Genomic DNA, 25,435 nt, shown 5'->3' with positions numbered 1-25,435 from the left:
GAGGAGGAGGGGCTGCTGGGCCGGGCAGTGGACCTCAACCTTTACACTGCAGCCCTCACCTCCACAATGAAGGTAGCCACCTCCTTGTCTGGTTCAGTCTGATGGTTCTGACCTTTACTGGGCTCTGAGCAGCCATCAGCTAATGTGATGGCCTCAGAAGACTTGAAGCCCAGGGTCAGAAATAGCCCTGCCAAAGTACCACTCAAGAAACATGGACCAAGGAGACTGGCTTTCTCGGGGAACCTGGTGACGGCTGCCTAAATCCAGAAGAAAAGGACCCGGCCAAAGTGTTCTCTAATGTTATCACGGCACTCACAGGACCAGGTGGGGCATGTCACTTCAATCTCTAATCACAGGGCCAGCAGCACTAATGGCCTTCCCTCCTCTTTGCTGACCACATACTTTAAAAAGGGGACTGGAGAGCAAACGTAGAGAATTCTATGACCTTCTCCTGACCCTCAACAAAGCCCTCACTGGATGTGAGCTTGTAACTGCAACGGTCAGAGAACAGCAGCTGAGGAGCCTGAAGGGGACAGAGGTTGGGGGGGGGGTTTGGTGGTAATTCCAGGCCCTTTGAAGACTGCGAACCTTCTAACAGTTGCCCCCAGCTCTCTCCTGAGAGCACATACCTGACAAGCAAGGGAGCTTGATGGCTGCTCCAGGGGAAATCTAGGACCACTGATCCCTAAGAAGGGCCCAAGCGTCACCAACAGAAGCAGAAACAAAGCCTGGTTAGGTGATATTGCAAGAGGAACCCAGAGAAGCGATTTAGAAAATCATTAAGTTAAAATACATTTTTAAGCTTAATTCTTAGAAAAGAAAAACTTTAGTTATAACACATCTCAGCAGGAGGGGGAGCTCCAGTTTAGTGGTTTGAATTAATAAGAAATATAAATCCTGGGATAGTCATCCACGGCATGGCTTCTAGAAGGGAAACTGAGAAAATAACTTCTGTTGCTTTTTTTTTTTTTTTTTAATAAATTCATTTATGTATTTATGGCTGCGTTGGGTCTTCATTGCTGTGTGTGGGCTTCCTCTCTAGTTGCAGCGAGCAGGGGCTACTCTTCGTTGTGGTGCGCGGGCTTCTCAATGCGGTCACCTCTCTTGTTGCAGAGCACAGGCTCTAGGCGCACAGGCTTCAGTAGTTGTGGTGCATGGGATCAGTAGTTGTGGCTCATGGGCTCTAGAGAGCAGGCTCAGTAGTTGTGGCTCGCAGGCTCTAGAGCGCAGGCTCAGTAGTTGTGGCACACGGGCTTAGTTGCTCCACGGCATGTGGAATCTTCCCGGACTAGGGCTCGAACCCGTGTCCCCTGCATTGGCAGGCGGATTCTTAACCACTGTGCCACTGGGGAAGCCCACTTCTGTTGCTCTTTTAATTTTCTTGGTATTACCACCCCATGATCATTTCCTAAATTTTACAGACACCAGAATTCACTCAAGCTGGGGCTGAGGAGCAACCTCACCACCATAACTCATCTGCTAATTGCTGAATTGAGCGGCTGTGGCAGGAGACTCAGAACTGTTCGGATCCTGAGGGCCACCCTGTACCCCTGGGCCAGTTCCAACTCCAGGTTACGTCCTCCCACTCCAGTCCGACTCAGTGGTTCTCAAACTGTGTGCCAAGGCACCCCAAAGCACCGCAGCAAACTCCACAGGGGTGCCGCTGGATATGTCACACTTTGGGGGGAAACACAGCAATGCTCAACATGAATCGGACACCATGTAAACTGCTAGATGGAGGCAGTTCAGTCTCAATGTGAGACTGCATGACCGTCCTCTGGGTGGTGTCATCTTTGGGAAGCTGAGTTTTTGGAGGCTGTTATAATAAAAAGCAAGTGCAGCGTGAAAGCTGGTGTGGGACAGGAAGTGAAGGTGGTGGCATCCAGCCTGATTTCAAAGTCTGAGAAGGCACATGCAGCAGGCACACACATCCCATTAGTAAGTATCTATGGTTATTAAGAATAGAACTCAAACATTATTTCTTCCTTCAGTTTTGTGTATTATTTTTCCAAGTGGCCACTAAGTTGTTAAGACAAATATCTATTAAGATGTTTGCACCTAATTAACAAACAGAACTGTTAGGTATTTCCTTTAGCCCAAGGAAACCATGAAAAAAATTACTGAGGCACAAAGGGTGCCGCGAACCAAGAAAGCTTGGCAACCTCTGGTCTACACCATTTTCACGGAGGCCAGCCCTCTGCGTGACCCCCAATGCCTGACTCATTTGCTGGCTAAATACATTCCACCAAATTCAAAGCTTCTTCCTATTTAAGAAAGTACTATCTGGGTCTCTCATTCCCCTTCCAAGAGAAGCAAACAGATGAGAGGGGCAGCTACTTTCCTAGAGACTGGTTCCTCTCCTCTTCCCACCTTACTGAAAATGCACACTTGGCGATACCACTGATTTTCCAAATATTGATACTCTTTGACCCAGCATCACCACCTCTAGAGTTAACCTGAAGAGGTACTGTACAAGCGGGTGAGGGTACTCCCTGCAGCACTGTTTCTAACTGCAAATGCTGGAAACAACCCAAACATCTAGCAGTGGCGCACTGGCTCCATCAAGGATGGTATTTACACATGCTGGAGAAGCAAGTGGAATAGGAGGCAACAAAGAAAGAGGCCCAAGACTTATAATCTGGTTGAAAAAAGCAAGTGGCAAAACAGGGTTTCTGATATGATCACATTAAATAAATTATAATGCATATATGTTCTGACGTGCAGGAAGAAAACTGAGGAAATGCACATTAAACTGCTCACTGCTTGTTAGGCATACCCAATGTTTTTGGGGTGGGGGGACACTCATTAGGGAACCATTTTCCTGATCCTCAGCTGTTACACACATGCCTTCCTCAAATGGGCTGAGTAGCCCATTAAAGAACACCTGTGTCTTAGCAGCAAAGACAATCAAAACCCCAGTGGGATTTCTGGGATGACGGGATGATCCTAAAATTTATATGGCAAGGTAAAGAGCAAACACTAGTCACTAAAGCCGGAGGACTGACACTTCCAGATATCAAGACGTATTAGAGGGCTTGGCCATTAGGGGTGTGCGGTGTTGGTGCAATGGAACTGACTAGAGCGTCCAGAAGGAGACTCATCACACGTGGACATTTAATTTAAGCAAAAGGTGCCACTTGGTGCGGTGCGGAAAGGGCAGTCATTTTAACAACAGATTCTGGGGTTGGGAGATAATACATATGAAAAAAAAGTCGATCTTGCACCCTTACCTCCAACTCATACAAAAATCCGTTCTAAGTGGATTATAGACCTATGTGTGAACATTTGAAAATAAAGTGACTAGCAGATACCATAGGAGAGTATCTTCATGACTTTGGGGTAGGATAAAGATATATTAAACAGGACATAAAATGTCTAATTGCTAAGGAAAAGACGAATAATCTGGATTTCATGAACATTAAGAACTTATGCTCAGACTTCCCTGGTGGTGCAATGGTTAAGAATCTGCCTGCCAATGCAGAGGACAGGCGTGCGAGCTCTGGTCCGGGAAGATCCCACATGCCGCGGAGCGACTAAGACCGTGCGCCACAACTACTGAGCCTGCGCGCTAGAGCCTGCGAGCCACAGCTACTGAGCCCTCGTGCCACAACTACTGAAGCCCACGCACCTAGAGCCCATGCTCCGCAACAAGAGAAGCCACCACAATGAGATGCCCGCGCACCGCAACAAAGACAGTAGACCCTGCTTGCCGCAACTAGAGAAAGCCCACACACAGCAACAAAGACCCAACACAGCCAAAAAAAAAAAATAACTTGTGCTCATCAATCAACACCATTGAGAGAGAGAACAGGCAAGTCACAGAGGGAAACGATATATGCAAAGCACATATCCAACAAAGGATTGTAGCCAGAATAAAGAACTCCTCAAACCAACAAAAAGAAAGGCGTCACAAATAAAAAAACAGGTAAAAGACTTGAACAGGGTTTTCACAAAAGAGGCTATCCAAATGGCCAACAAACTATCCCAATGGCCAATAAAAAGGTGCTCAACATCCTTCATCACCTGGGAATTGCAAATGAAAACTATGAGATACCACCAGCAGGGCTAAAAAAACAACACTGTCACGTGGTTGGTGAGGGTGCAGAACTGGAACTCTTTCCACTGTTGGTGAGGTGAAAATTGGTACATCCACTTTGGAAAACTGTCAGGCAGTGTCTGCTGAAGCTGAACATATGCATAACCTCTGACCTAGCAGCGCCATCCCAGAAACGCAGCCACATGTTCACTGAAAGATGAACAGGGATGTTCACAGCAGCACTATTCACAATAACCAAAAACAGGAAACAACCCCAAAGTCCATTTATAAGCGTCTAGTCATACAATGGACTACTATAACGTAATGAGAATGGGCAATCTGTAAGTACACGCAACATAAATGAACCTTACACGTGACACTGAGCGAAGACAGCCAGACATATACAGGACATATGTGTGACTCTCCTTTCATGGGGGTGGTGGTCACCTGGCTGGAAGGCTTGAGAGGAGGGGCAGTTTGCTGACTGTAAGGGGCCCGAGGTAGGCTTCTGGGATCTTGGTCGTGTTCTGCTTCTTGATCTGTCTGCTGGTTATAAGACTGTGCTCATTTTGTGAAGTCACTGACCTGTGTATTTATTTATTTACTTATTTATTAATATTATTTTTAAATATTTTCTTATTTGTTATTTGGCTGTGCCAAATAAGTACTTAGTTGCGCCACACAGGATCTTCATTGCGGCATGCGGGATCTTTAGTTGCAGCATGTGGGATCTTTTTTAGTTGCGGCATGTGGGATTTAGTTCCCTGTCCAGGAATCAAACCCAGGCCCCCCTACATTGGGAGCGCGGAGTCCTAGCCACTGGACCACCAGGGAAGTCCCTGACCTGTGTATTTATAATTTGCGTACTTTTCTACATGTATATTGTACTTCAATAAAAGGTTTACAGGAAAAACAAACAACAGGTGGGTTAAATTACGGTGACAGAAATCAGAATGATGGTTACCTCTGCGGGGGGCAGCATGAGTGAAGGCCTGCAGGAGGCTTTTGGGGGTGATGGGAACGTACCACTTCTTGATCTGGGTGGTTGTTTACATGCGTAAGTTCACTTTGTAAAAAGAGCTGTTAAGTTAAAATGTGCATATTTTTCTGTATGTATGTTGTATTTCCGTAAAATTAATGCCTTCAAAATACTTCTGGGGGGCAGAGAAGTTACAAATGTAACGACATTGGCCCAGAGCACTAGGACTGCTCTCAGCCTAGATTCACTTTGCCCAGAAAGCCCACCTTGACTTCCTCTAAGATGGGGTCGGGAGCCCAGTGTGCTCTCTGGGCAGCCAGATTAGCCCCACCCTCATCTACTGCCCCGAAGGCCTGGTCCTGGTCTGGTTTCCCTGACAGACTATGTGCTCCCCCAGGCAGGGCGAATGTCCTGCTTGCCACTGCACGTCCTCCCTGGGAAGTGCCTGGCCTAGAGCAGGGACTCAGTCACATTTGCTGAATGAACGTCTTATTTGGGTCTTGGAAATGGGGTTGAGACACAGAAAGTACACTGGGCTCTCCTATGCCCTTCGTCACCCAGATTACGGTGACACACTTCAAGAAACGTATCAGCGTCACCACAGGGCATGGTCCTGCTCATTCTCAGCTCATCAGCGTTATTAATGAGATATGGAAACGGATAGGGGGGATGTGATCATTCTTTTCTGAAACAGCTGATGTGTTCGTCAGCCTACCCAAAGTAGACATTGAATGAAACGTGCCTATGTCTGCTGCAGTAAGAGGAAGCCTGAGGTCAGCAGAGGCTGGGAACTAGCTGGTAACAAGGACTGTGAATTATCCAGTTGTGAATTCCCGAGGCTGGCCCTGTGTCAGGCTCAATGGAGGCGCCTGAAACCCCAGTTCCCACCCCAGAATCTGACCTGAGCTCCTCACAAGACATACATTGTTTTCCACTTCTGGACCCACAGTGCCGTGATCAACACAAGGTACCAAATAGAATACTTCTGAGTGAACAAAAGAACCAGGAGACACAACCAGAAGATTCCAAGCAGAAGAGTCATATATTAACCCCTGAATACAGGTCGCTCTTATCACTGAATCAATCTTCTCACCTCAGGGCACTAAAATGCCTTGTTATGCTTGTAAGGGAGGAATTTCGTCTGTTGTGTTCACGGCCCTAAGTATTTGTGGAATGACCCACTGAATGAATGTCTACCCCTCTAGGTGGTCGGCCCCCCAAGGGCGGGGGCCTACACCTATGTTCACATCTTGGCTCCTGGCTGGGAAGGGCACTCAGCGAAGGTCCACAGGAGGGAACTGAAGCACACTTACCGCCAGGAAGCCCAGCTTGCCTCCACACTGCGTCTTGAGCCCCATGGCGGCCGTGAGATGGATCTCAACCAGCGTGCTCGGGGGGATTTTCTCCTCTGCACATTCAGCCAGGTTCACAGCGCACAAAGCCATGTGTACATCTGAACAGGCAGATCCCACAGGAAGCTTGCCTATGGCGGCAGAAACGGACAACGACTGTTGACAGATTCCCTCGACCCAAGCTTTTTCCTGCTTTCTCAAGCACAATCGGAGCAACAGCAGAGCCAGAGGAGAAAGTCTGTGAGCTCGGTGATCACACAGTCCTGGATGGGGTGCCAAGCTCTGTGACTTCGTAGCGGTGTGCTCCTTTCTGCCTCACAGGTTGTTGGGGACAAGAGAAAACACAGGTCACGGGCCTGGCCCGCGGCCCCAGCCCTGTGTAATGGGGAGTAGCTGTGACTGCAGGCCGGTGAACAGGACTCAGAGGCGCAAACTGCAACGCTTTCCAAAACGGCGTCAACAGCATGGCCACGTCCTGCTAACACAATCCTGCGTCTCCAAATGTTGCGAGAAAGGTTATAAAAATTAAAGACAAAAACCCAAGAACAAACTGACGTGAATTTATTTTCATTCAACAAGACCCCACAGTATATAAGCGCACACCCTCCTGAGGGGGGGCACGTGACACACAACTGAGCCGTGACAGCGGACACATCATGGGGCAGAGGTGGAAGGCCAGGAGAGGCTTACTAACCCTCCCGTGAGGGCTGTACAGCTCATCTGCGGTGGCCCTGAACTCGGGGACCAGAGTGCCCTTGCTCAGGCCCCGGGGCCCGTCGAGGCTCTGAGGCTTTCACGCTGCTGCCTGCTTCAGTCCTCACCACAGTGCAGGGAGGTGCCCAAGGCAAGCAGGCGCCTCATTTTGCTGAGCCTCAGGGGTGGCCCAGCCAGGCCTCCCGATCCCACCCAGCCTCTCTGGTCTTTTATCAGCCCCCAGACTTCATTCTGCACAGGCCTTAGGTGTTGGTCTCCCCCGGGAGGCACCACCGACTGGGCTTTCTCCTTTGCAGGGAAGGAAGGCGGAGGGCAGTGTGGGGACCGTGTCACCTCTGTCCTCTTGGTGCCTTGTGCGGGGCCAGGCCCACAGAGTGCTCAGTGAATGTGGGCAGAATGAGTGATGTGAACCATCCCAGCTGGAATTCTCCTGAACAGATGCAGCCTCCAGATCAGAGACCTGGGATGGAGCTGCTTCCCTCCCCCCCGGGCCCGGGGGGACAGAGAAGCAGGGTAGGTCTGAAAATGGCCCTCTGCTAGAACTCTACAAAGGCCCCAGGTGTTCACACCCCACAGCTGGCTCCAGTGTCTCATCTCCACTCCCCCTGGGGCCTGGGCTGAAGCTCCCTCCCTCAGCCACCAGGGCCTTATATCCTGTTACCACATCCCACTGCTGTTCTCTGCCCTCATCTTATCGATGGCCCAGCAGCAACTTCCCTTCTTGAACCCTCTGACTTTGCTCCCCCTACACCAAGCATCTTGGCCTCTCCTGCCTGACCACCTCTCAGGCAGCCTCTGCCCGACTCCTTGTCCCAGGCCTGCCCCTTCCGTGCGGGTCTCCTTCCACATGCCCTCGAGGGGCCCCCCTTCACCACAAGCCCTCTCATCAGCACTCATGGTTTTCATTCTCACCTGCAGGCCAAAGACCCAGATCCTTTCCTTGGCCTGCAGATCCAGCGTGGCCCCCACCACTGCATCATTTCCCCTCGGTGTCTCACAGGCAAGTGTCCCGAGCGGAACTTCTCACCTCCTCCCTAGAAAACTGCTTTTCCTCTCATTTTCCTTACCTTTGCTGGTGGCAACAGCGTTCACCCAAACGCTCAAGCAAGAAACCAGGGAACCATCTTAGCTAGCTCCTTTCCTTACCCTTCCTGTCCAATGAGTCCCCAAGGCCTGTCAACCCCACTTTCTCCTTTATCTCTGTCCTGTCCTCTTGGCACCTGCATTAGCTTCCACTGGTCCTCCCTGAAGGCAGCCTCAATGCTCTCTTCAGAGAGAATCTTCTCGACCTCAGAAGCACAGACCTGATGACGTCATTTCCTCCACTGCACTGGCTCCCATCCCTCTCCCCTAGCACAGCCACCTTGGGGACCACTGAAATATTCTCCTCCAGAGCTACCCACGTGGGGTTCCTCCTTGGGAACATGCATCCCTCTGCCTGGAAGGCACCTCCCCTTCTGCAGAGCTGGTGAACTCTACACATCCTTTCGTGCAAAGCCGAGACTTTCCAGAAAGCCTTTCCTGAAACCCTCCCCAACAAGGACCCCTTCCCCTGAACTGAAATCCAATTCTTCTGCTACCTCTACCACACTGAACTGTAATTCACTTGCTGACCTGTCTGCTTCTTCATTAGAGCAGGAGTTCGTTGAATGAAATAAATGATCATATTTCACTGAATCTAAGATGCCATCAATTTTAAGTTTCACTATTAAGTACCACCAAGGAAAAAACATTGCCAACTCAACCATGACATTCATTGTGTAGAGGACAAAGCCAAGCGTAGAGATGTTAATGTGAAAAATGTGTGTCTTAAATTGATGAACTGCAATCTTTACCGCTGTAGCTGTTTGTCTAACCATCCTAAACGGGTAGTGTGAAGGGGACATCATTCAGCTGGGGCAGAAAACTGGCAAACTGCGCCAGGGTGGAGCGATGGCATGGGGGCACTTCGAGGCAAGACAGGCCGTGGTGGCAGCCCTCACCTGTGATGTGCAGCTGGTGCAGCCTGTGATAGGCCAGGGCTGCATCCCGAGCGCTGGTCTTAGCTTCCTCCTCAAAGCCTGCGGCAGTGGCCAGGGTGGCCCGCCGGTGCTGGAAGACCTTCTTGAGCAGCCAGCGCACCAGGCGCAGCTTCTGCAGGCTGTAGCGGATCACGTTCCAGGAGAGGCTGCAGGCCAGGTCTAGGCGGGAGGTGGGCAGTGCCCGGCCCAACACCGACAGGCAGGTTTGCAGGTTTGCAGCGGCAGCTGCAAAATCCCCCTAGCAAGAAGCAGGAAGGTGTAATGTTCGCTGGCCTTGATGTGGCCTTTTTGTTTTACTTTAACAAAAACTCTTACTTTCTCTTCACCCCTCCAGACTATTAGAGTAATACATACTCACTGAAGAAAATCTGGGAAAATTTAGAAAGCTACAAAAAAGTAAAAAGAAATCACCTGTAATCTTATCCCCCAGAAAGAATGACTGCTGACATTTTAATATATTTCCTCCCAGTCTTTTTACTAAATTGGGATGGTACTGTGTTATATCTTCAAGCAAATACTATTCAGAATTTCAGAATTTATGTATGTAGCTTTCATACATAAGGTGATGACATGGATCTAGATGATGAACGATGTGATCTTTTAGGTTCTCAAAGTGTGGTTCCCAGAGATCAGTAGCATCTTGTTAGATGCTACTGGTTTCTGGGAATCTTGTGAGAAATGTGAATTCTTCGTGCCTCACCCTAACCCTCCGCCCCCACCCCCCGACCTAATGAATCAGAGCCTCTGGGGTCGGGGCCTCTGGGTGATCCTAATGTCTGCTGACGTTTGAGAACCACAGTTTTAGGCAAATACACAGCTAAACTACTCTAACCAAGGATCTGAACAACTCCCTGCCAACCTGAGAGGGTCTAGCAGGGAGTCTACTGCCCTGTATTGAAGGCCTTTTTCTCTGTTTTTCTCATAACTGGAGGCGACACAGTCTTGAGAAACTGAAGTAAACGCTCTTCTCCTTTCCCATCACGCAGTGGGTATGATACCTGTACTTTCCTTCCTGCACCATTACAGAAAAGAGGATCCTTACAAGGGGAAAATGGATGCCAACGCTCTGAGGATGACAATCACTGAGGTGGTGCTGCCATCCTTCCAGCCAGGAGAAGCACCTGTGTTTACAGATGTCAAAGGAGGTGGGCCTTTCACTGTGTCTCCTGGCTCCTCTTTCCCGTCTTTCCCAGGAAGGTTGGCTGTTTCCAAGGCTCGGGCTTTGGCTCTTGTCTCTTCCAACTCACCAGTCCAACTCGCCCTTGAGTGCCCTCCCCTGGCAGACGCACAGCTTCCAACACACTCTGGTCCCGACCCATCTTGGCCACCACGGCCTGCCTCCTGGTCGAGAAGCTTCTCACCCTCAGGGCCCTCTCACAGCACTTTCAAGCAACACGGTTAGACGGAGTCCACCACAGTTTCCAGCCTCCCCCACCTCTGAGTCACTGCCACTGCCACTTTCCTTCCATTTCACATCTCAGGTATTTCTTGAATTCATGCCTTTCCTTTCAATTTCCAGCTCCTTGTCACCTCTCACCCAGCCTCTTCTAAGAGCACCCTCACTTGCTTCCATGCATCTGTGTCTCCCTCCTCCAACCCACCCTTCATACAGCCACCAGAATGACGTTCGTAAAACACAGCCCTGAACCTGTCTCTAGGATAAACATCTAGGGGTACGTGTCATCCTGCGTTAGGGGTGGCGCCAACAACCACACCTATATTGCAGTAGCCGCAGCCCTGGACATGGCTGACAGGTCCACTGACAGACTGGCTGGCCAAATTCTCTCTTGTGGGCTCCGCAGCTGGCAGGCGGGGAGAGCAAGCCCATGGCTACCTGCTGCTGAGGGCTGGACTGGTCCTTGCTCCTCCCGAGACACGGGTGTTTAACTCTTCCTTCCGTGCCGTGAGTTTGCCCCAGAATCCTTCCCATAAACTCCTTTGTTGATTTCAAAAGAGGACTTGCAGCGAATTTTCCTGCTCAAAAACCTTCCTGGTTCTCCAGAGAACTGGGACAAAAACCTCAAATCAGTTACTAGTCAAATACGTCTCCAACTTGGGCCCTAGCTACACTACCAGCCTTAGCCCTCGTCTCCCCCGACATATCCTACACTCCAGACGTACCCATCTACTTGCCAGTCTCCCAGAAGCCCACCTATTCCTGCCATCCTCTCCCCTTGGAAGGGCCTTCCTGCTCTTGACCACTCTGCTCACACCCCAGACTCCCAGAGCACTTTACTCTCCCGTCATATTACAGACTAGAGATCAGCTCGTGTCCATGTAATCACTTCTGCCTAGGTGCCCTCTCCTCCGCTGCCCTGTAACTGTTGGGGGTAGGGTCCCCTCGTCCTCTTGCCCCCGGGGTATTTTTATACGCTGGGGTGTTGGAATAAGTTGCTGAGTTATGGGCCGAGCCTGGGGGAGGAAGGGGAAAGGCAGGCAGCAGGACTCACCCGGGCCAGGTCCAGGTCTGCCTGCTTCCGGTGCCTCCAGAAGGTGACTGAGGAGCGCGAATGCGGCCGGATCACTGGCTCCCCGTGGACCAGCAGCTTCACAAAGACGCTCAGGACAATCACACCGTTCACCAGCCACAAGAGGAGCGTTGGCATCATCCAGTCAAACCAGCCCGCAGAACCTAAGGAGGAGCGTCTCAGCTGAGCCTGTGGGGAAGCGCCTCCTGAAGCAGCCCTGGGAGACTGCAGGGCACCTGACTGACCCCTCACTGTGAGAGGAAAGAGCCTCCTACCTCATTTTTGGAACAAATGCGATTGCTTCATTTAGTAGCAATGTCGAAGTGCATAGGGGAGGAATAATACATGCACCTTAATCCACACTATAGCAAATTTGGGACAGTTCTACAGCCTAACTAGGAACCCTGTAGCCCTTGTCACTATGGGGCAGGATGCCACAAAAATCTTTGTTAGCCAAGGCAGGGTTAGGCCACTGGTTTAATGACTCAGGCAGTAAGAACACCGCATCCTCCTTCAAACAGCCACACCCTCAAACCCCCAATTAAGGCAGTGCAGGGTCCTGATTTGTTTTGCTCTTTCTGACTGAACTTGGGTTTGCCCTGTTACTTCCGAAATGCGACTTATGCCAGTCCCTACCAGAAGCAAGCAGGCGGGGGCCCCCTACGAAAGCCCTTCGGGACCTGGCGGACAAGCCGAGTGGCTGCATGCAGGGCCTTCTCCTGCCACAGCAGCCCACCCAGGCCCGGGTGGCACGAGGGGCCTTCCACCTACCTGACTCGAGAGATAGCATGCTGCGGCCAGAGCCTGAGTGTGGATGCTGGTCCGAGTCGTGGGCCCCTCCCCATTGCAGCAGGGCGGTCAGGGGGTTAAAGGAGAGGCACAGGAAGGTGAGGACACACAGCAGGATTCGCGAGCGGTCCACCATGCCAAGTGCTACAGGAGGAGAGTCTGGCTCATCTTTGACCTTCAGAACAGGGGGCCACAGGTTAGAACGAATACTGCGTGGATTTTTATAGCATTTTACTTTTATATATATGGGAATCAGATCGTGAGATTTAAATCCAAGACCATTAAGTCAGATGTGAATAAAGCACTTGCCCTCTTGCCACCTGGGAGAAGAACATGTTCTAAAGACCAGAGGGACATGAGCTCTGCTTTTACAACAGAGCTCCATCACAAAAGAGAACACTCTGCAGGATTCTGTTTCTGTGTAATTCCACAACAGGCAAGCTAATCTAAAGCGACAGAAGGCAGATCAGAAGTTGTCTCAGGCTGGAGAGATGTGTGTGCACTTCCTGCAAAGTGTAAGTTCATGGGAGATAAAAATGTTCTATATCATTTTGTTCTAAACTAGAAGAGATTTATTCATTTATCATTTTGTTTTTTTTATAAATTTTTTAATTTTATTTATTTTTGGCTGCATTGGGTCTTTGTTGATGCGTGCGGGCTTTCTCTAGTTGCGGTGAGCAGGGGCTACTCTTCCTTGCGGTGCGCGGGCTTCTCATTTTGGTGGCTTCTCTTGTTGCAGAGCACGGGTTCTAGGCACGCAAGCTTCAGTAGTTGCTGCACGCAGGCTCAGTAGTTGTGGCTCCCGGGCTCTAGAGTGCAGGCTCAGTAGTTGTGGCGCACGGGCTTAGTTGCTCCGTGGCATGTGGGATCTTCCTGGACCAGGGCTTGAACCTGTGTCCGCTGCACTGGCAGGTGGACTCTTAACCACTGCGCCACCAGGGAAGCCCCATTTATTGTTTTTTGTTTTGGTTTGGTTTTTTTGGCTGCACCACACAGCTGATAAGATCTTAGTTCCCTGACCAGGGATCAAACCCGGGCCCTCAGCAGTGAAAGAGTGGAGTCCCAACCACTGGACCTCCAGGGAATTCCCTACTGTTATTTTTTAATTGAAGTATAATTGACCTACAACACTATGTTGGTTCGAGGTACACAACAGAGTGACTCGATATTTTCATACATTACATCAGCTCCATGGTAAGTCTAGTTACCATCTGTCACCATACAAAAGCACTACGATACTACTGACTATATTCCCCATGTTGTATATTTCACCCTTGTGACATTTATTTTGTAACTGGAAGTTTGTAGTATCTTTTTTTTAAATTTTTTTTTTAGTTTGTAGTATCTCTTAACCTCCCTCACCTATTTCACTCACCCTCCCAACTCCCTCCCCTCTGGCAAACACCCATTTGTTCTCTGTATCTACCAGTCTGTCTCGTTTTGTTGTGTTCGTCCATTTGTTTTGTTTTTTAGATTCCACATATAAGTGAAATCCTATGTATTTGTCTTTGTCTGACTCATTTCACTTAGCATAATACCCTCTAGGATCATACATGGTGTGACAACATCTCATTCTTTTTTACAGCTGAGTAACATTACACGGTGTATATATATATATATATATATATATATATATACACCACATCTTCTTTATCTACTCATCTATCTGTGGGCACTTAGGTTGCTTCCATATCTTGGGCTGTTGTAAATAATGCTGCAATAAACATAAGGGTGAACATTACTTTTTGAATTAGTGTTTTTGTTTTCTTTCAGAAAAATACCCAGAAGTGGAACTGCTGGATTGGATGGTAGTTCTATTGCAAATTTTTTGAGGAACCTTCCGACTGTTTTCCACAGTGGCTGTATCAATTTTCATTTCCACCAATAGTGCATGAGGGTCCCCTTTTCTCCACATCCTCACCAACATCTATCATTCTCTGTCTCTTTTATTACACTTAGCATAACACCCTCTAGGTCCATCCACGTTGTCACAAATGGCAAGATTTCACTCTTTTCTTATGGCTAATATTTCATTGCATATATACCACATCTTCTTTATCCATTCATCTATTTCTGCGCACTCAGGTTGCTTCCTTATCTTGGCTATTGTAAATAATGCTGCAACGAATACAGGGGTGCATATGTCTTTTTTTTTTTTTTTTAATATTTACTTCTTTGGCTGTGCCGGGTCTTAGTTGTGGCATGCAGGATCTTCGTTGCTGCGTGTGGGATCTTTTTAGTTGCGGCATGAGAAATCTTAGTTGTGGCATGCAGGATCTAGTCCCCTGACAAGGGATTGAACCCATGCCCCCTACAATGGAAGCTTGGAGTCCTGACCACTGGACCACCAGGGAATTCCTGATGTTGAGCATCTTTTCACGTGCCTGTTGGCCATTTATATGTCTTGCAAAAATGTCTATTCATGTCTTCTGCCCATTTTAAAATTGTTGTTTGGGGGGTTTTCTGATGTTGAGTTGTACGACTTCTTTGAAAATTTTGGATACTAACCCCTTATTAGATATATTGTTTGCAAATACCTTCCTCCATTCAGTAGGTAGCCTTTTAGTTTTGTTGGTAGTTTCCTTTGCTGTGCAAAAGGTTTTTCTTTTGTTATTTTTTTTTTAGGGTTACATCCGTCTACTCTTTTTTTTTTCTTAATTTATTTTTATTTTTAGCTGTGTCAGGTCTTAGTTGTGGCACGCAGAATCTTTTTGTTGTGGTACGCGGGCTCTCCGTTGTGGCGTGTGGGTTTCTCTCTGGTTGTAGCCCGTGGGCTTCTCTCTAGTTGTGGCGTGCGGGTTTTTCTCTCTCTAGTTGTGGGGCGCAGGTTCCAGAGCACTTGGGCTCTGTAGTTGTGGCGTTTGGGCTCCAGAGCGCATGGGTTTTGTGGTTTGTGGTATGCAGCCTCTCTAGTTGAGATGCGTGGGCTCAGTAGTTGTGGCGCATAGGCTTAGTTGCCCAGTGGCATGTGGGATCTTAGTTCCCCGACCAGGGATCGAACCTGTGTCTCCTGCATTGGAAGGCAGATTCTTTACCACTGGACCACCAGGGAAGTCCCAATGCAAAAGCTTTTTAATTTGATGTAGTCCCATTTGTTTATTTTTGCTTTTGTTCCCCTTGCCTGAGGAGACACAGCTCCCCTCAAATTGCTAAGACCAGATTTCCCTGGTGGTGCAGTGGTTAAGAATCCACCTGCCAATGCACGGGACACAGGTTCGAGCCCCAGTCCGGGAAGATCCCACATGCTGCAGAGCAATGAAGCCCATGCGCTGCAACTACCAAACCTGTACTCCAGGGCCTGCAAACCACAACTGCTGAGCCCGTGTGCCACAACTACTGAAGCCCGTGCGCCTAGAGCCCGTGCTCTGCAACGAGAAGCCACAGCGATGAGAAGCCCATGCACCGCGATGAAGAGTAGCCCCCACTCGCTGCAGCTAGAGAAAGCCTGCGCACGCAACAACAAAGACCCAACGCAGCCAAAAATAAATAAATTAAATTAATTAATTTTTAAAAATTGCTAAGACCAATAACAAAGAGCATACTGTCTATGTTTTCTTCTGGGAGTCTTATGGTTTCAGGTCTTACATTTAAGTCTTTGATCCATTTTGAGTTTATTTTTGTAGATGGTGTGAGAAAGTAGTCCAGTTGATTCTTCTGCACATAGCTGTCCCATTTTCCCAGCACCATTTATTGAAGAAGCTGTCATTTCCCCTTTGTATATTCTTGCCTCCTTTGTCATAGATTTAAGTATGGGTTTGTTTCTAGGCTCTCTATTCTATTCCATTGATCATGTGTCTGTTTTTGTGCCAGTACCACACTGTTTTGATTACTGTAGTCTGAAATCACGGAATGTGCTACCTCCAGCTCTGTTGTTCTTTCTCAAGATTGTTTTGGCTATTTGGGGTCCTTTGTGTTTCCACATAAATTTTAGAATTATTTGTTCTAGTTCTGTGAAAAATGTCTTTGGTATTTTGACAGGGATTGCACTGAATCTGTAGGTTGCCTTGAGGAATATGGTCGTTTTAACGGTATTAATTCTTCCAACCCATGAGCACAATATACCTTTCCATCTGTTTGTGTTGTCATCAATTTGTTTCATCAATGTCTTATAGTTTTTCCAGTACAGGTCTTTTACCTACTTGGTTAGATTTATTCCTAGGCATTTTCTTCTTTTCAATGCAATTGTAAATGGGATTGTTTTTCATTTCTCTTTCTGATACTTTGTTGTTAGTGTATAGAAATGTAACAGATTTCTGTATATTAATTTTGTATCCTGCAAACTTACTGATTTTATTTATTAGTTCTAACAGTTTTTTGAAGGTGTCTTTAGAATTTCCTATATATAGTATCATGTCATCTGCAAACAGTGACAGTATTTTTTTGTTTGTTTATTTATTTATTTTTGGCTGCATTGGGTCCTTGTTGCTACGTGCGGGCTTCCTCTAGTTGCAGCAAGTGGGGGCTACTCTTTGTTGCGGTGCGCAGGCTTCTCATTGCAGTGGCTTCTCTTGTTGCGGAGCATGGGCTCTAGGTGTGCGAGCTTCAGTAGTTGTGGCACACGGGCTCAGCAGTTGTGGCTTGCAGGCTCTGGAGGGCAGGCTCAGTAGTTGTGGCACACAGGCTTAGTTGCTCCGCGGCATGTGGGATCTTCCCGGACCAGGGATTGAACCCGTGTCCCCTGCATTGGCAGGAGGACTCCCAACCACTATGCCACCAGAGAAGCCCAACAGTGACACTTTTACTTCTTCCTTTCCAATTTGGATTCCTTTTATTTCTTCTTCTTGTCTGATCACTGTGGCTAGGACTTCCAATTCTATGTAGAATAAAAGTGGTGAGAGTGGGCATCCTTGCCTTGTTCCTGATCTTGGAAGAAACGCTTTCAGCTTTTTACTCTATATCTTGATTACTGTGAGTTACATAAGCGTATACATTTGTTAAAACTCACCATACTGCACGATACAGTAAAATAGGTGTACTGTATCACATATAAATTACACCTCAAAGTTGATTAAAGACCATACTTTAGTATGAACCTATTTACAGAAGCTTGCTTATTCTTTTTTTTTTTTTAGCCGCACCACACAGCTAACAGGATCTTAGTGCCCCAACCAGGGATTGAACCTGGGCCTTCAGTAGTGAAAGTGTGGAGTCCTAACCACTGGACTGCCAGGGAATTCCCAGACGCTTGCCTATATCTAAAACCACAACATCGTTTTGTTTTCTCCCCAGTTTTACAGAGGGAGAACTGGAGGCAGAGGCCCTGCCTGCCCAGGGAGCCTAAGGAGGGAGGGAGACTGGAACCAGATCTCCGCTGACTCCCAGGGTGTACATCCCACACAACTCGTTTTCAGTATTTTTAAACCATTTGAAAATTTCTTCTGAGGATTCAGACACCTATCTAATTCAACGTATATGTGGCCTTTTGTTACCAAGCAGAATCACATTTATAAAATATTTCAAAAATAGAGCTTCCTTAATAAAATTAAGTACATGATACAATAAATGGTCTGATCAAAAACTTATGCTAGGGGCTTCCCTGGTGGCACAGTGGTTGGGAATCCGCCTGCCAGTGAAGGGGACCCAGGTTCGAGCCCTGGTCCGGGAAGATCCCACATGCCAAGGAGCAACTGGGCCCGTTCACCACAACTACTGAGAGCCTGCGCTCTAGAGCCTGTGCTTCGCAACAAAAGAAGCCACCGTGGTGGGGGGCCTGTGCACCGCGACGAGGAGTGGTCCCCGCTGGCCGCAACTAGAGAAGGCCCTCGTGTAGCAATGAAGACCCAACGCAGCCAAAAATAAACAAATAAAATAAATTTTAAAAAAAACTTACGCTAGAAGGGAACTCTGTGCTTTTGAGGCCAGAAACTGCCAATGTCAAAATACAGCACAAACCCCAGTGGTCTCCACAGGTTCCTGGGAAGATCATTAGGCTTGAGCCTCTTTTAACGAATTCCATTAAACAAGAATTGCCAGGGGCTTTCTTCCACAATTAAAGGCCCTTGGTAGGAATGTTATCTGTTAGACTGCAAACTGTAATCATTTCCCAAAGAGGACCCAGAGGCAGCATCATCCTAACCCAACTGATCAACCTCACAAAGTGGTCGTGCCAGGCTCATTATGGGCGAGGGAAGCGATGAGGCGCCTCCAGCAACTCCTAGCTCCGCACAACAGCCGCTGTGTGTTCCCACGCTGGATTTGGCCATTATTCCCCTCTGATGGGCCCTTTCAGCAAGGACCAGTAAAACCAGAGGTTGTATCCCCATACAGAGTCAGCTTTCTTTTTCTTTATTCTCCAGTACGTGGCTAATTTCACAGAATTCTCGTTCCTCTCCAGCCCAGGGCCTCTGAACACCTGACCTGGACCGCTGTCTGCAGCCTCCCCGCTATTAACTTCGGGGAGATGAGAGAGATTCCAGGGGTCAGGGGATTTCAAAAACTCATTACCTTTGCGTCATCCAATAGAGGGCTTCCTGGCTCAGAGTCGATGGAGTAGGGGGAGAAGCCTGCCTGGGACCCTGAGTCGGAGGCCGGAGGCGACATCAGAAGGACATTCTGATTAAAGTCATCGATCTTCAGGTCCACGTCATTGTCCACCAGGCTGCCTAGGTCAATGCCCTTCAAGAGCTCTGTAAAGAAAACCCTACTTGGCAAACGGTCCGTTGTATAGCACCCCACCTGGGCTGGAGCTGGGCTAGGTGAGGGATGCACAGCCCCTGCTCCTGCTTCACCCCTGAAGGCACCTTTTACACAACAGTGGACCCTGCCCGGTGCCCAGCACAGGACTTCTACTATAACCGGAAAGTCTGAAACCCTTTTCTCAACGAGCACACTTACTGTTCTTCTGATTTGCCAGTTTCAGCACCATGTTCTCCTGGCGCAGTTTATGATTGACCTGCTGCAAGTATTTGATGTAGTCAATGGCCTTCCTCAGAACGCCAGATTTGTGCATCTGGGAAGGAAGACGGGTGAAAAACACGGTGGCGTCAGACCAGCTTGCACAGTGAAGAGAGCAGAGGCCCAGAGCTCAGGCTCTGGAGTGGGAGGTGCTGAGTTCAGATGCTGACTCTCCCACTACTTAGCTGTGCAACCCAGGACAAGTTACTCAACATCTCTGAACCTCACTTTCCTCCTCCGTGAAATAGGGAAAATGATAGTATATGAGTCATAGGCTTGCCATGAAGATTAAATGAGCTAATATGTGTAAAGGGTTTAGCCTCTGGCCTGGCACACAGTAACACTATATATTAGCTGTTACTCCTACTTCCTATGATAATCCTAGCATCAAAACAAACTTTAAGGAAAACAAATGACAAACAAAAAACCAGAGTACTGTTGGCTGGTTATCTTAAGTAAAGGTATATTAGTACCTTTCAGATTTGTAGGCTACAAGGAAAATTATATTTTCTTTCAAAATAGAGGTAAAGATAAACAGATAACAGGTAAAAAAAATCTCCTATGTGCCAAAGCCAAAAGATACATTCATTGAAACACCAGAAATTTATGAAAAACCAACTTCCTCTATTTGTTCCTTGTCAAAGATCCAATCTCCATTTTTCCTCCTCCCTAAAAGGTTAAAATATTGTTAGCCATCCCTGAATACAATTAAACATATGCCAAAAATGCCATCAGCTGCCTCAGATGCACACACGGTTGTGTACCTGGCCATCAGTGAGCAGTAGGTGTCTGCGACACGGTGGTGGTAGTGGGGGGGGGGGGTGGCCACCACCACTGCAGAGCAGACTCAAAGGTCCAGGCAGGCCACTGCCTTACCAACACCCAACAGTTAATATTTTATAATCCTGGTATTTCAAAACACCAAGATGCTTTAGTAAGGGAGCACCCTTAACTATTCTTGCATTCACTCAGCCTGGGCCTGGGTCTTCCCTAAATTCCTGCAGCAAAGACAGATAGAGGGGAGATGATGGGGCATGAAATAACATTTTGCTTGGCACCTACCTTGGCATCTGTCCCCATGACCAGGTCCTTCAACTCAATGATTTTGTCATTGATGGAGGAGCGATACCGCTTCTCAATGATGTTGTGTGTCGTCCTCCTTTCTCCTTCCTTGGGGGGCTCTAGCTGCTTGACTCCCCCAGGTACCTGCTTAATGGGCACTTTCTCTTGTCCCATCATCACAGGCATTGTGGTCAGAATGGTCCCATTGCTGCCCACCAGGGTCTAGAACAGACACAAGGGCAGAATGACCACTTGGTTAGTCTGAGTAAAGCAACCTCACAACACAAACCCACTGGCCCTGGCCACGTGGCATCACCTGAAAACGCTGTGTAGCCTGACACCCTTCCTGGGTTAATTAAGTCCAGAAGCCTTAGGAGCTGTGGTACCTCAGGTACTGTGCCCCTTTCAGAGTCACTGTTGATTAGTCATGTGCCACAACAGCATTCATGTGGATAAACACCAACCTTTGATGTAGGGATGCCAGAAACACGTCATGTGATTCCTGCTTTGCTGTCGACCCATTAGCCACCTCTGAGCTCGCACACAATGCACCAACCACAAAACTTCCTCCTGGTGTATGGCACGTATTTTCCTCTCACATGACGGTGAAGTTAACTTACTGCATTTCCTTATACGATTTGCCCATCAAAAAGCTCAAGGGCAGAAGTGAAAATCAGAGCCATTTTATTAAACAGACCAACTAGAGAGGCTTCCCCTTGTTTTCCCCTCAAATCTGCTTTTCCTGCTCTTTGTTTCTGTTTTCACTACTTTTAGTTTTATTTTCTTCAACAAATGGCCTCAATATCCAAATGGCCAATGAACACAAAAAGCTTCTTAACTTCATTAGTCATCAAGAAATAATTCACACATAGTAAAAAGCACACATTTTAAGTGTACAGCTTAATGGAATTGTGATGTATGCATACAGTGTGTGTAACCAAGGTAACCCTGACCAAGACACAGACCATTTCTATCCCCTTAGAAAGTTCCCTCATGCCCCTTCCCCCAGAGCAGTAACCATGCTCTGACTCCCAGCACCATCTTCCTGAACTCTGTATAAATGGAATCATCAGCAGGGACTCTTTGTGATACGCACCTTTTGCTCAGTGTACTATTTTTGAGGTTTAGCCACGTAGTTGTATGTATCAATAGTTCTTTTTGGATGGATAGTTGGGTTGTTTCTAGTTCTTGGCTTTTATGAGTAAGGTTTGCTTTTGAATTCTGATCACTTTTTTCTCTCAGACTCTCTTGCCACAAGATGAGACAGTGGCCAAGACCCTACAACTGAAGTATGGGTGCCTTTCATGTCCCCCACCTTGGAGCCCCTCCCTTCCTGGGGGGCCTAAACCTCCATCAGCAGGACCTAAGAGGCAGATGGCCCTGTGTGGAGCTGTTGCCCAGAAACTGGGGCTCCTCTGCTGTTCCTCTCTTGCCCCTCATAAACCCTAGTACTCCCACATAACACTCGGTGCTGGTACTTCTTAAGGGCAAAAAAACCCTAAAATGGGGTAATTTTGCAATCTGACATACTGCATAGAGCTGTCGCATCTATTCAGTATCTGGAGGCTTCATTACCATCTCTGAGGCCTAAAACCCCCAAGAAGCGGGGGTGGGGTGGGGGGCAGCTCTTACCGGAACTTGAAGGGCAGCTGTCTGGATGGGGGTGGTGAGGGCAGTGAGGGCTGGGTTCTGGACTGCGGCCATCACAGGGCTGCCATCTGTCTTCAGTGTGGTCAAAACAAGGGAATCTGTCTTGATGATCTGAGGCTGTACCAGGACCTGGATGGAAAAGGAAGAAAAGGAAAAGGAAGGTAGCATTACTTTTCTATTTTGCATTACTTCTTCCTGCACAGACCTTCCAGAAAAGAATGAGAAAATAAAATTTTCATAAAACTGAGAATGTAGCTTGATTACTGGGTTGCCGGGGAGAAGGCGTACAGCTAAAGAGGGTTCTGGGTTGGAAGGCTGAAAGGCTTTGAGGAGAGCAATGCCAGCGGCCTAGCAGGGGCAGAGCAAGCATGGCTCGGGTGGACAGTGGAAGGAAGAGAGACCTGATTGTGGACAAACTTAGGAATGTGAGGAAAAGGGCTGGGAAGCAAAAATGGTAAACCTGGATTGTTTTTTAAAGCTAACTTACTTCATTAGTTAGAAATACAGTCCACTATGATACACAGCTTAAGAACATTCTGGCACATTTCTTTTCAGTTTTATACCCATTACATGTGTAAATGAGTTAATACACCAGCATTTACTGAGTTTAGGTGGGTGCCGGTGTGCATCTGCAGACGTCTTCTCTGCCAGGTCTCACGGGTGCCTCGTAAGGTCCAGGTGCCCCACCTGCCCTGCAAGCTGCTCCCTCACACTCCGCTGGTCCTGCTTAGCATGTAGACCACATCTTCAACCACAGGCCGGCCAAGAGCCCCAACCAAGGCCTCCCTGAATTCTTGTCAGCCACCTACCGGTACCTGCTGCACCTGGGGCGCAGCAACTGTCTGCACCGTGGCCGGGGCGAGGGTCTGCAGCGTGCCATTGGCTGTCTGCGTCAGCACCCGCTGGGCCTGCACCGTCTGCACCTGCTGCTGGATGGTGACCGGCTGCACCTGGGAGGATGTCACTAGGCTTTGGACTTGAGGCTGAAGGACTTGGGAAAAGAGGAGAAAAAAAGTCACGTGGACGAGGAATGCATTCTGTCACCGTAGCTGTGGCAATAACCGAGGCTGGAGTGCCTCCTAACGATCCCAACTCCCCACCTGTTGCTGAAGAAGATGTGCACAGCCATTTACAAGCTGGTCTAGATGACAAGAACATCCCATAAGGGCTGCATCAATTTCTGAGGGAACGAGTACAAATTATTTCATTACTCCGATGCTGGGGTGGAGGTGAGGGAAGCTAATCAGCAAGTGACTGCACCCAGCAAGGGAGTTAACAGGTGTTGAGAGCCAACTCCCTGGGGCTTCATTTCCTCCCGTGAAGTGAATGGAAGGTGCACTTTGGGATGAGGGTCTCAGCTTTTCGCTTTGTGGCCTCCCCCCAGCCCCTAAACCCTTGAAGCCCATTAAAGACCTGTCAGATCCTTTGAAATTAGTAGAGCAATACTAACCCCACCCAGGGGTCCCCACAGGGTCACAGAGCAATCTGATGAAAAGGTGCTGGGACACAGCACAACACAGAAAGTCCCTCATTCACTCAGCACACACCGAGGGCCTACTGTGAGGCCCGCCAGTCGGAGACACGGCACCTATGTTAAAAGGAGTACTCTTCTCTGCAGTGGATGCTCAGGAGATGTCTCCTGGATGAATGGTTCTCAACCTACAGGTGCTGAGATCTTCCTGGTACCTGGGTGAGTTTCAAGACTAATTTTATTCAAGCCCCCACCTCTAGTTACCAGGACATCCCTGTGGCTACTGTGCCCACTGGAGTCTCTGACCACGCATCCTTGAAACAGGCACAGTAGACATTAAGGTATTTGAAGAGACCAAATGTGTTCCTGCACCACTATGCTTACTGCCAGCTACTGAAACCTCATTCAGACAGGGCCAAGTTGATAGGCTGTGTCATCCCCAGAGAGGGCAGAACTATTTACAGTCTACCTCGGAAGTGTCTGCAAACTGGCACGAAAACTTTTGAACCAACCAACCGCTATCACATCTGAGTTCTGAGTCACCTTGAAAGCTGGTAGCTGCGTTCTGGTATATCAAAGGCTGCTGGATGATCCTCGTCTGGGGAGCGGTGCTGAATGTCGGGGTGATCATTACTGTCTGCTGCTGCAGCTGAGCTGGAGGCTGGGGCTGGGGCTGGGGGCGGGGCTGAAGAACGGGAGTTGCCCTTGGCGGAGGGGGAACCGCGGTGGGGGGAGCCTTGACTTGTAGGGCTGGAGCCTGGGGGGAGGTAGCCGAGGGCGAGAAGGAAGGTAACGGGACCTGGCTGAAGGACCGCTGCACCGAGGGGTCCCCGGCTCCGGCTCCGCCACCGCTGCTGCCGCCATTGCTGCTGCCGCTGTTGCCACTTCCACCACCGCCAGGGAAGGAGCTGCACAGCTGCTCTGAGAACAAGTCAGGGAACTCTCCCACTTGATTGCTGACAAACTGCAGCATCTCTGTGAGCAAATGGAAAGGAGTAATTCTACTGCCAACCAAAATATCTATTAACTTTCAAATTTGCTTAAGAAACCGAGGCATGAAAATCCAATAGCTTTCCCAAGACACTGCAGAGATGGGTCGCCTCTCTCTCATGGGGGAGTGGGACATGAGTTCACTTGCTTGATGTTCTTCTCCCTCCTCACCACCTCCAGGCTTGTTCTACCCACTTTCCTCATTGTCTGTACCAGGCCTAAGAGGAGCTACCTCTGTGCTGGGTGAATGTTCCTCTTGGAGGGTACGGCTGGTCACATTTTACGGTTGGGGTATTGCTGTCCTGAGTCTTTGGGGCTCAGCAGCCTTGTACCGTGAGGCCACCTCCAGTCTCAGCACTGCTCCCCATGGCAGGGGAGTCCCCAGACCCCAACTCTCCTCACCACAGGCAGACTCTGGGCCTTCTCTCCAAGATGGGCATATCCCTGGGCACTGTTGGTACCCACAGGAACACTCGGGGATGATAAAGTTGATGGCCTCCAAGTCATGGAACTTTAGAGGTGGAATGGATGGAAAGATCATACACGAAGTCCAGGACAGGGAAATAACTCGGCCAAGGTCACACAGCTCATCGGGGCACAGCAAGGATTAGAACCAGTTCTCTGCCTCCCAGCCTCGCCTTCTTCGACTGTACCCCAGTGCCTTCACTGTCAGAAGGTCAGGGCAGAACAGCCCAGGCCCTGGACCCCTCTGGCTGTGCCCCTTTCCTCTGGGCAAGGAGCCTGTGGAGCCAAGGGGATGTGTCCGCTGAAGACCATGCCGCCTTCTATTGACAGATCATGCTCCAAGTACCCGGGACCCCTAAATTCCCAGCCCAGAGGGCCTCTTCCCCTGCTTCATCCTCCCAATGGTTTACCCAAATCGAACTTAATCCACAATTAACAACTCATCTCTCATGACTCCTTCCTCCCCATAGGGCTGCTCCCCATTAGGAGTCTGGGGCCTCAACTTTGACCCAGATATGTTCAGATCTACAATTCTCTCTCCTGT

At 48.7% G+C, this 25,435-nt stretch overlaps 1 protein-coding gene across 5 annotated transcripts in view; it reads right to left on the bottom strand.

Moving 5' to 3' along the window:
• Positions 1–25,435, bottom strand: part of SREBF2 (sterol regulatory element binding transcription factor 2) — a 74,149-nt gene that overhangs the window by 13,823 nt on the left and 34,891 nt on the right. For all 5 annotated transcript variants that reach the window (XM_029205674.1, XM_029205669.1, XM_029205670.1 and 2 more), the window contains exons 2-11: positions 23,980–24,411; positions 22,775–22,956; positions 21,948–22,094; positions 20,316–20,537; positions 19,194–19,308; positions 18,804–18,985; positions 12,342–12,534; positions 11,553–11,734; positions 9,064–9,340; positions 6,329–6,498 (exon numbers count right to left, since the gene is read on the bottom strand). In XM_029205674.1, coding sequence (XP_029061507.1) covers positions 6,329–6,498; positions 9,064–9,340; positions 11,553–11,734; positions 12,342–12,534; positions 18,804–18,985; positions 19,194–19,308; positions 20,316–20,537; positions 21,948–22,094; positions 22,775–22,956; positions 23,980–24,409 — 2,100 coding nt within the window. In that variant the 5' untranslated portion in view covers positions 24,410–24,411. The remainder of the gene's footprint in view (positions 1–6,328; positions 6,499–9,063; positions 9,341–11,552; positions 11,735–12,341; positions 12,535–18,803; positions 18,986–19,193; positions 19,309–20,315; positions 20,538–21,947; positions 22,095–22,774; positions 22,957–23,979; positions 24,412–25,435) is intronic.

Source organism: Monodon monoceros, unplaced genomic scaffold (assembly GCF_005190385.1).
Source record: "Monodon monoceros isolate NGI ecotype Baffin Bay Population unplaced genomic scaffold, NGI_Narwhal_1 Super_Scaffold_6, whole genome shotgun sequence".
Classification (NCBI taxonomy): Eukaryota; Metazoa; Chordata; class Mammalia; order Artiodactyla; family Monodontidae; genus Monodon; species Monodon monoceros.
The sequence above is the reverse complement of the archived record's forward strand: the minus strand, read 5'-3'. Positions and strand labels throughout refer to the sequence as shown.